The following is a 12,183-nucleotide window of genomic DNA, read 5'->3' as shown; positions in this document are numbered from 1 at the left end:
ACGTTTCACCCCACAATGCTGGGATTTCAGACTGCAGGTCAATGCGAAAGTAAGAAGGGGTCACTTTTGCATTGACCCGCAGTCTGAAAGCCCTGATGAAGCCCTGCAACGTGTGGCGAAATGTTGGTTAACAATAAATAGTTTCTTTCTACTATTTTAGTACCTTTATTGACCTCCATCCGTTACCAGATACCATTCCTTCCATTATAAACTCCCTAACCACCCAAACCCACTAGTTTCTAACCTTGTTTCCTCTTCCATTCCTTGCAATCCTACGAGGCACCTGAAAAGAAGATGGCCACGAGATCTGCTAATATAAAAACTTCATTAGAGTGCTATCAATGGGTAATTTCTCTACACGCCTGTATCTTTCCATTATAAACTAAAATCAAATTTACTGGATGTAGGTATATAAATGTACAATTGTAAATTTCAATAAAGATATAAAATAAATTAAAAACCTATCTATATCCTTGATCTCCTCATTCTACAATCATCCATCCATTCACTAAACATCAGATCTCAACTGATCAATTTATATATGCCCTCCTATAGAACCGCCTCCTTTAGCAAATCCTTCATCATATGTTCAACCTCCTAGAATTATCTTCCCGTCTCCATTCGCTAATCCTCATCCATTCTTTCCTTTAAGCAACACCTATTCCTTGACCTACTTCATAACTAAACCTCCAATTGATTACTTTTATCCATAATACATTTACTTATTCCAAACATCATTATTGATAACTATTATAAACTATAATATAACCTAAGTTTTTTATGTAATTTCAACATGTATACTGAAACTTTCTAGATAGTTGCTAGACAATTAATCTAAGTGTGAGAACCGTGTATTTATTCTTAAGGGACATTTATCCCAGGATAAAATTATTTTTTCATTCATTCATTCTAATTCTTTAGATGAAAACACATCACTAAAGGAGAAGGTAGCGCAACTGCGAAAAGAGAGACTCCAGGTCGAAGCCAGAGTTAGGGAAACTCAAGAGCAAATCGACAGGTTACGGCTTGCAGAGGCATCTAGTCATTGCTAAATCTTGTAAATAGCAATTATGTACAGTACATGAAAGTTAGCGGTTACATAATTTATATATTATGTATAGGGAGCTTATGTATGTATATTTTATTGTTGAAAGTGCTGTTAAAACATGAGACATTTTGAAAACATTTTTAATGTTGATTTTATGTTACTCATAAATACTCATAAGACTGTAAGTGGAACAATATTGATTGGCTTCGTGGATATGATATGAATAGGTTGTGTAATGAAGGAACTGATTATTTAATTAATTAGTTTTTGTTTTTATAAGAGCTGAAAATATTGTTCTTTTCTTTTTAAAATATTTTATTTTATAAATTGTTTTTTATTGAAATTTGTAATTTAAAATGGAATTTCTAAATAATGTGAACCAAATATATATGAGATAGTGAGGAAGTTGGAACTGAATAAGTAGGGGTCATGTAGATTTATTGGTTAATAGTAAAAGTTACTAACTTCGACAACAAAATATATTTTATCATTAACAATATGATACAGCACATATAACAATCATAAACATAATTGAATTATAAGAAGGTTTCACAACAGTATTGGCAGCCTTCTACAAATATTTATCATATATGATTCAATACTTGGAATAAATTTGATAGGATAGAGTTATTTATAAACTAAATAAATAGAATCCTCAAATAGACAACAAGGGAAAATTATTCTTACCATTTATATACCCATTAATGAACGATAATCAAACACTTAAATATTAAATTAAAGTTTATGAGTCTCAATAAAGTTACTGTAAAATTTTAATGGATATTATGAAAAATTACATTAATCTAAAAAAAAAAAAATCTTAAAAAGTTATTTTTTATCTAATATTCATATGAAGCAACTTATAAGGTTGTGTTTATTGTTGAATGTAGATTCAATTTGAAATGGTTCGAGAGGAGGTTCTGTCAGAGGAGCAGTAAAGAACAAAAATAAGTAAAACTTATTATATTTGTGTTGACATTTCGATTTACATTTTAGGGCTAAAAACAAAACAACAACCATAATATAGTGGGTAAAAAAAAAACAGTATAAAAAGAAAGCAAGAAGAAAACGAATAATAAGAAGGTAGTATATAATATTGTAAAAGTAAGAATTCGTACAAAAATATCATAAACATTAAGAAAATTAGAACATTAAATATCAATATATGTATTAAAAATCAAACAATGCTCTCTAGGAATAATGAAAAAAAAGTTCTCATCATATTAATTTCAATTTTTTTCATTATTCACGGAAAGCATTGTTTGATTTTTAATATATACATTTTTTTTAAATTTTCAAATATTCTCAATATTTGTTATCTTTTTGTAGAGATTCTTACTATAATATATTACTTTCTTATAATATTATTTTTTATCTTTTTAATTACTCTAAAAATACTATTTTTTCTTTTCATTAAATGTAATTGGGATCTTGCTTTGTTTTTAGCCCTGATGAAGGCCAAAATTTTGGCACAAATAAAATAAGTTTCATTTATTTGTGTTTTTTACTACTCTATTGACTGCACCCTCTGGTCATTTTTTTCAAATGAATTAACTTATAGTTTAAATTATACTCTTGAATTTCTCATTCTTGCTTCAATTCAATATAATTAATGAAGCATTATTATTTAATTTTATCCACATTTAGTTATAGCTATAACTATTTTAAATGTATAATAGAGTTAAAAAGGTTTCCATCGACTAGGAGCAGCACTATTAGTTTGAATTGTGTGTGCTAGCTTTTAAGCATTATATAATAAAACAAACAGTTGTTATTAACGAATACGTATTAATTATTTGAAAATAAATAGTTCAAATCTTGGAGGTGGGGTCAGAAAAGAACAACATAAATAAACAAAACAATATTTATTTATTTTACGCCGATGTTTTGACCTGAGTTTCAGGTCTTCATAAGGGCTATAGAACAAAAGAGATAAAAATATTTATGTTTCACTAAATGTTATCTCTTTTGGTCTATAGCCCTGATGAAGATCTGAAACTCAGGTCGAAATGTCGGCATAAAATAAATAAATGTTGTTGTGTTTATTTATGTTGTTCTGTACTGGATTAATAAAAATAAAAATATTGCATGATTAAATTTAATCATGAAAAAATTAAATATGCTTTCGTTATTATAAATTATAATGGTAAAAAATTAAACTTTATAAAACATTAATTAAGTATTTTGATACGTAATATAAAAAATACGTAAATATTACCATAATTGTTATATCTTAAGTGAATTTATTTATTTTGCTAGAGTATTTAATTATCTAGCTATGTTAAAAATTTATTGATTTTTATGTATTTTTGATTTATTATGCGATTGAAAATTGCAAATTAAGATTCTATAGAAAATATAGAAACTACTATGTATAATTGTCTAAAAATACGGAATCATTGAATATAAATTTCAATGAATTTTTCATGTTAAAAGTTCACATTATTTAGTATTTCTATTTTTAAAAAAATGATCTACATTATTAAATTATTGTCTTAAGATTTTTTATTTATACACACTTTAAGAATACAAGTATTTGTGAAAAAACAATTATATATTTTCATGGGAAAATATTTATACATTTTTACTTGTGCACATATATTTTTACCTAAAGAAATTTCATATTTTTACAATACACTTGATTGGATTATTTCATTTTATTTGGTCTATTACTTTTTGGTTTAATTTTAAAATTTATATCCGTGGTTTTTCAACACTTTAAAACACCTAAGTTGTTTTTTACTGGAGATATTTATTTTTAGCAGTAGTGAATTTATAAAATAGAAATGTTAGAGTAGTTTCATTGTCATAAATATTAAATAGGTTAACGTTAGTACTGATAGAACACTGTGCAGCTGTTAGTTAAAATGTCTTTGTTTTCTTTAAATGATTTTCATTGTTATCTTTAATCCTTTCTGCTAATGTAGAGGAAAATTATTTACTTTAAAAAGCATGTTAGGTCCTAATTTACATTTTACAAAAGTTATTAAACACATCAAAATTGTTACAAATCACTTCGAGCTATTCCACTGACTACCGTTTGAAAACCCAGTTGGGTTTTAACTGCGTTGAAGTATTTGATTTGTTTTCATTCTGATTAGATTTATTCACAGAATTAGTTATAGATCTGGGTACAAAGTCTAAAAGAAATTATAATTCCTTGAGTATTTGATGGGTTTACGAGATTACAGATTCATATCCAGTCTATCAAAACTCGTTAAAGGAAAAACATTTAGTCCCTTGCTTGTTCTCCTGGAGGTTTTGGACTGCAACTTTCTAATCTTAAAGAGCTAAATGATTATTTAAATACCTTATTATTTATAAACCTTATTGATAGTTTCCAAAATAAATAAAAAAATTTGTATCCAATTTAAGTCTCAAAACATTCTTTATATCTTCTAAAGTCCAAGATTTCAGCAAATTCGGCCATCTTCAAGGAAAATCTTAAATACAAATTTACAACTTACACCAATAATTAAAAAACTTTGTGCAGGCCATTCTGCCCCAGGTTATTAATTTCAGTCAAAATAGCCTATTTTTTCACTCTACATATTGAATATAAATTTTTAAAAACAAATAAACTTAACACTATTATCACTTTCTTATCACAACTGATTGCTTTGTAATTAAAAGTTTTAAAATTTAATGTGAAAAGTGACAAAATAGGGTAATTTGACTGAATTATATAACCTTTGCAGAATAGATTGCAAAAAGTTTTTAAATTATTGATGCGAGTTGTAAATTTGTATTTAAAATTGTTCTTGAGGATTGCCGAATTGGCCGAAACATTAGCCTTTTGAAGAAATAAAGAGTCTTTTGAGACTTAAATTGGATACATATTGTTTTATTTAAACAGTAAAAGAAAGTGAAAAGATTATATATTAACAGAAATAATTAATATATTAGAAAAGGAAGATGGTTCAGGTGCGGCCAATTAAAAACTCAAATAGTGATCAAACTATTAAATTGAGCCAACGTTTCGCCCCACATTGCAAGGCTTCATCAGGGCTAAAAAAGATACAACCGCTTAAGTGATGTAAACATAAATGAGAAAAGTAAATGAAAAATTAAGTAGATGTACAATGAAATATAAAAACTATATAAGATTAAAAATTATTTTATATTATATCCATTTTTTTAGTTTTTCATTTACTTTCCTCATTCATGTTTACATTACTTAAGTGTTTGTATCTTTTTTTAGCCCTGATGAAGCCCTGCAACATGGGATGAAACGTTAGCTCAATCTAAATAATTTGATCACTATTTGATTTTTTAATTGGGCGTACCCGGACCATCTTCCTTTTCTATTACATACAGTCAACCATCAATCTTCCAATGCATATTATTCAAATAAATTTTAATATAATAAACATTGCTATACTGACTAATAACTACTAATATATATTACTTGTGATAATTAAAATGAGATTTTTAACCAAAAAGTCATTTAAAAATCAACTGTTCTTTAGTTCTATTTATTTACTGTATTTTTATTTATTATTCTTAAAGAAAATTTTTTTTATTTAGGATTTTCAACTCACATATTGGGTTTCCTTAACCTAAATTTTTTGTGATGTCCTACCAGATTACTGTGTCAAGGGCTTATGCCTCTCTTGGTCTGTATCCCATCAACGGATCTTCCTTCATTCCTCCTTCCTTCATTTAACCTCAGTTTTGTTTGGTCTATCTTGTCCTCTTCTATTATCTATTTACCAATAGTAACTCCCTTGTTATTCATTCTTCAGGCATTCCTTTTAAATCTTTCAGAAAAGGCAGTTCTTGTTAATTTAAAACTATTGAGGTTCACTGAGTTGGAATTAATACTGTTGATTATGACTTGAGATATTATTAACCTGGTAGTGTAGGATGAATCCTTTAATCAGATTTAGTACTGGAATAACCATATAAAATATTAAATTGAAGACTGGGCATTAATAGTGGGATAAGTGCCAAAAAAAAAAAAAAAAACCTAAATTTTTCTATGAGAAGCTAACTAAATCTAAAATGCCATTAGCAACAATATAAAAAGTGGCCTAAATGTGACAATCATTACGGTTGAATTTTTGTGGCATTCAGGCCTTTTAGGTTGTTAGCAATAGCATTTAGCTTACTTTTCAAGCACACATCAATTTCGAAGTGTTTGTAGTTGATTGTAGATTATTATGACAAGACTGTTGGGGATTGGAGTGCGGTCAGCAAAAAATATTTAAATAAAAAAAAACATTTATTTCTGCCGACATTACGACCTGAATTTCAGAGCTGAAAAAAAAAAGAGATAACAACCATAATTCAGAGAAACATAAAAAATAAAATAAAGTTTTTTTCTTTACACCACAGGGTCATGGCTCTTCTGCCATAAGGTTTCTGGCAGCCCAATAAAACATCGAAAAGGAAAGTAATGAATAAATAAACTTAGAAAATTTACATAACAATAAATTAAATAGATAGTGGTTGATTGACACCAATAGAAATAGACAGTAGTTGATTGATAACAATATAGGATGAAATACGTATAGACGTAAGGATTATACAAAATAAATACAGTATATTATTTCTTGAACACATTTTGCTTTTTAATTTTTGTTATTATTTATTTGGTGTAATTCTTACTTCTATAATATTATATTTCATCTTCTATTGTTATCAATAAACTACTATCTACTTAATTTATTGTTACGTATATTTCCAAGTTTGTTTATTTATTGTTTAACTCGGAATTTTGTCTGAGTTATGGTTATTATATCTTTTTTGTTTTGTTTTTAGTCCAGAAATTCAGGTTGAGACGTCAGCACAAATAAATAAGTTTTTGTTTATTTGTGTATTTTTTGGTCACCGCACCCCCGACCATCTTCTCATATAAATCAATTATTTTGTTACGCTAAGTCCGTTATAGATGCCCTGTCTTTATAGCATTCCATTAAATATTGCGAGAAATCTTAATTAATTTGACTTTAAAGGTTTCCTATTAAACATAGTGGATTAACTACAATATTTATTATCTATTTTTTTAAACAAAAACTTGATATTCATCTCTGAAATTTCAATCTCATAAGAACATGTATATCATTTTAGAAACCACCTTAGAAAATGAATAAATGTAAAAAAAAAAAAAACATTTTAAAAACAGCTGCAATAATATATAGATGTCAATAGATCACTTGTTAAGATGCACCTAAAACCCTTATTTTAGTGTAAGTACCCTACATAAAGTAGAATTTTTCGTTTAAGTAAAACTTTATAGAATACTCTATTATTATGAAATATAGCCAAAGAGATTTTTTTATTAGAATTTATTTTTAATTTGTAGAATAGAACTGTAGTTTACTGTAAAGGAGAATGCCACTCTATTGGTTGATTTTATTAAATGTAAAAGTGCAATAAATTACAGTTACTTGCAATGTTATAGAGAAAAAGTGTGATTTATGTTAATTTAAAGAAAGAAACTTAGCATAGTTTAAGTTTTATATTTATTATTTATGCATATTCTAAATGTTTATAAACATATAAATACCAATAATGTACATTCACTGTACTTAGGTTATAATAATGTAAATAAGTATTTCATTGTTATAAATAAATAATAAAGAAAAAAATAAGTATACCAACACAGTGAGATGGTTGACAGATCTGAAAGAATATATATAAACATTTTAACTTTCAAAGCACTGAAATCATTATTAAATGTTTTAAATTAATAGGTTTATTTTTTTTTGTCCCATTTTTTTTTTTTTAAGATATACTAACTCAAAGAATGTTTAATTACATATTCTAACCGATTACCAAAATATTTATAAATTGTTTCTAGAAAGGAACCAAATATAGTTAATTAAATTTTAATAAAATTCATTTCCAGTAAAAATATTTTTGAACACATTTCATATTTTAAGTAATTAAATATGACAGAAATAATCGAAATTCAAAATGATTCCTTCGATACAAAGTTCCGAAAGCTATTACTATTTACTTATATGATCATTTCAGATAACCATAACAACTCCTGATAAAACATACATTTTAAAACCTTACATGAATTGTAACTAAGTCAAATTGATACAAACAGATTCTGAAGAGCAACTCAGTTCGAGATGAAATGGACATAATTATTTTAAAACTGTACACCAAGGTTAAAAATAATATTTAATAAGTAGCATGAATAATTAGTATATCATTAATGAAGTCAAAATGAAAATAAACATTTATAAGAAAAAAAAGGTAAGAAAAGTTAGTAGAATTTTTTTTCTTTGTTGATATATTCCAAAACCCCAATGCAGAAAACTCAGGTCATAAAACATACATCTGCCAATTTAAAAAAAAATTGATTTCTTCCGCATATAACGCTGACAAACATTTTTAGGGATACTTGCATTTATACAGAAAACTAATTAATTTAATAAGAGAAGAAGAAGGTCGGGGGTGCGGTGAGCAAAAAATACAAAATAAACAAAATCTTATCCATTTGTGCCGACGTTTCGACCTGACTTTCAGGCCTCCATCAGGACTAAAACAAAAAAAGAGATAACAACCGTAACTCAGAGAAACATAAAAATAAACGTAACCATTACTGTTTCAATTTGATTTAACGTATTTTTGCTCGCTCTATGTCGGTTAAGTCATGATGCAATCCCTCCAAATAAAACCTTTGCTAGAGCATGTAAGTCTACCTTTCGTTTCTAACATTTCTTTCTTTCTTTGTTTTCCATTCTCCATTTCTCTTCTCTCTTGTTCCTTCTTACTTACTTTTTTTCCAGAGACTATATTTATTTCAGCTTATCTTTTTTTTTACTCATCTATATTGGTGTGCATCTTTTATTCATTATAACATATTTTTTCTTTCTTGCTAATAGTATCATATATTTAATTTTTCTTTTATACATTCCATTATGTTTATTTCTTGAACAATTTTTGTTTTTAAATTTTTTTATCATTTATTTTGTATAATTCTTGCCTCTATAATATTATATATTTCATCTTCTATTGTTATTAATCAACTACTATCTAATTAATTTACTGTAATGTATATTTCCAAGTTTGTTAATTTATTATTTTACTTTTATTTTTATATTTCTCTAAGTTATGTTTATCTCTTTTTTGTTTTTTCAGTCCTATGAAAGGCCTGAATTCAGGTCGAAACATTGGTGCAAAAAAATTAGTTTTTGTTTATTTGTGTATTTTTTGCTGACCCCCCTCCTCCCGACCATCTTCTCATATTAATTTATGGTCAACTATAAACACCTCATAATAATTAATTGAATAAAATATTGAATTTTGCCTATCACTCCAAAACAATTTGTATTAGTGAAATGGTTATAGTATAAAAAATTAAATAGTATTAAATGAATAACTATAACAATAATTCAGTAAATTATAATAATCATAAACCACCTGCTGATTACTTATAACCTTGATAGCACTTAAGACCAGCAATTCGAACCATAGGAACAGCCAGAGCATTTAGGTGGTTTATGACTGTACCACTTGGCAATTATTAAGTTATGGAGTTCATTTCATAAAAAATTTAATTCTCTATAATTTTTTTTTTTATGTTAGGATGCACCATTTAGAAGTTATAAATAAAAAAATATGCATAAATGGAATATGGTCCGGGTGCAGTCAAATTAAACTCAAATAGTAATAGCTATTTTTATTTGAGCCAACGTTTCGCCCCACGTTGCAGGGTTTCGTCAGGGCTAAAAAAGATACAAACACTTAACGCAAGTAAAAAAGTAAATGGAAAATTACAAGGGTATACAATGAAATGTAAAAATTAAATAAGAAAAATAAAAGGTTATAAGCAATAAATGACAATGGAAATAGTTACAGATAAAAAGAAAAAATATAAAAGAAAGTACAAACTAAGAGATGAAAAGGGATAAGAATAAAATTTAAAAAAAAGAAGAAAATGAACGAGACATAATTCATAACTTCTGACAGAAGTAAAAGTCAGAGTGAAACATTTGTATTGGAATGAGTGGGGATGGCAGTTAAGTAAGTCACATTTGAAAATGATTTTAAAGTGAACAGTGGATAAAATAAAGAAAATGTTAAAATTAGAAAACAATAAATAATATAATGATAATGTAAAAGGGGGGAAGAATAAAAGGGGATAAGAAATATTTAATAAACAAAAAAAAATGTAAATGTACATGGATAAAAAACAGAAGAAATAAAGTTAAAATAATGGGATACAATAAATATAAATGATAAAATTAATGTAAGTATACTTAAGCTGGTAACATATGAATATAAATTAAAAATAAGATATATAAATATAAAAGAAAAAAGGAAAGATAGTAAATATAAAATATAATTAAATTAAGTATGGGGTGAGAATTTAGGAAATAAAGTCAGAATAAAAGACATGACAGGAAAAAACGTTGGCTTAAATAAAAATAGATATTATAATTTGATTTTAATTTGACTGTACCCAGACCATATTCCATTTATTAATACACACAGTCAATCAGCAATCTAACAAAAAAAAAAATGCAATTTGTTACTTTAATTGATTAGTTAATTAGTAAGAATTTTATGACCACCAGAAATGCTTTTCCATATTAAAAGTTGAAGAACTAGAGATGGGCTTAGCTAAGTTGAAACTAATAGCTAAAGTTGCCATGGATACGACCCTTTATGAATGGATCATTGATAAATAAATATTGTATCCATGGCAACTTTAGCTATTAGTTTCAACTTGGCTAATTTTTCCCCATCTCTGGTATAAACTAATTTTTAAAAGTATTTGCAGTTATTTGTTTTGAAGATTGGATTTTAAGCATTATGCTCTAGTATTAATATAATAAGGATAAATAAATATTTCAAATATAACTGTCTCTCAAAAAAAGTAACCTTCGAAAAACTGTTCTGAAGTTATATAACCTTGTTAAACATAAAATTTAATACATTTGGCAACAAAGGTAAGAAAAAATTACATAATTTCATTTTTATTTTTTAATAAAATAACAATGATATATAAATATTTCAAATTGTTTTTCATCTTTATCAATATAATAAATCCCTAACGTTTTGTTCTTTTTGGTGTATGTAAGTATATTTATATTATTCCTTTAATATAGTTAACATTAGCAATAAATTATAAAAACAATATACATATAAACACAAAAAAAAATAATCTAAGAACTAGTATTGGTGATTTAAAAAAACAAAAAAAAAAAAATGTTTTCTACCCAACTATTATATATTAATACATTTTTATTTTAATTATGAATCATCGTAGAAGAGACTCAATTCTAAAAAAACTTGGGCTCCATAATTGTATAATAACCAATAAAAATGAGTAAAATAAAATAAATTGATCATTCAAAGATTTTCATTTAATACATATATATATATATATAAAGCTGTTCTATTTTATATATATATTAAAGAATGATATTATTTTACTTTTTTTAAAACAAAAATCAATGTTTAACAGCTTTTTATTTTCATCGTTTTTATTTTTTTGGTGAGACAAAAAAAAAATTAAAAGTAACTACAAAACATAAAACGACCACAATAAATGTAATTTTTCATATTTCTGAAAACAGAAATAAAAAGATAATTAACAAATGATAACATCAAAGATAAGTATTTTCATAAATAAAAAAAATTGTATTTATCAACACGATTTGGATTTGATAAACAAGAATAATATATTACAAGCCTCAATTTCGACATTTATGAGGAAATATTTTTTAAAATATCCTATTAATACATTCTTCAGCATGCCAATATGGTTTCCCAACCATCTTTTTGGTATAAAACAAGCTATACCATAAAAATCAATTATTTTATGGTCCATTATCTTATATAACTATTTACATAATGTATGAAAATAAATTAGCAAATATATAAAAATAAAGATATAATAAATGTTTCATTAAGTACTGTTGAATATTAAAGAAGATAAAAATTTTTAGCTAATCCAAAGAATAGTATTTAGACAAATCAAGCCATTCAGATTTCAGAAAAATGTTCCTAATCTAATTAACTTGATGAGATATATTAATAATCAATGGATAACATCAAAGATAAGTATTTTCCTCAATAAGAAAAATTGTATTTATCAACATAGTTTGGTTAAAATAAATTATTTTCAGAAAAATTACTACTGAGGAGTACATCAGCAATAAACAAAC

The 12,183-nt window shown here is 25.9% G+C and overlaps 1 protein-coding gene across 2 annotated transcripts in view; it reads left to right on the top strand.

Annotated features, from left to right (window-relative positions):
• Window positions 1-3,366, top strand: part of LOC106686911 (uncharacterized) — a 110,054-nt gene extending 106,688 nt beyond the window's left edge. The window contains exon 9 of one of the 2 annotated variants that reach the window (XM_014430511.3): window positions 922-3,366. In XM_014430511.3, the coding sequence (XP_014285997.1) occupies window positions 922-1,052 (131 nt within the window). In that variant the 3' untranslated portion in view covers window positions 1,053-3,366. The remainder of the gene's footprint in view (window positions 1-921) is intronic. The other variant, XM_014430513.3, reaches the window with a different exon arrangement.
• Window positions 3,367-12,183: the final 8,817 nt, after the last annotated feature.

Source organism: Halyomorpha halys, unplaced genomic scaffold, assembly GCF_000696795.3.
Source record: "Halyomorpha halys isolate HHAL.00 unplaced genomic scaffold, Hhal_1.1 Scaffold897.1, whole genome shotgun sequence".
Classification (NCBI taxonomy): Eukaryota; Metazoa; Arthropoda; class Insecta; order Hemiptera; family Pentatomidae; genus Halyomorpha; species Halyomorpha halys.
The sequence above is the reverse complement of the archived record's forward strand: the minus strand, read 5'-3'. Positions and strand labels throughout refer to the sequence as shown.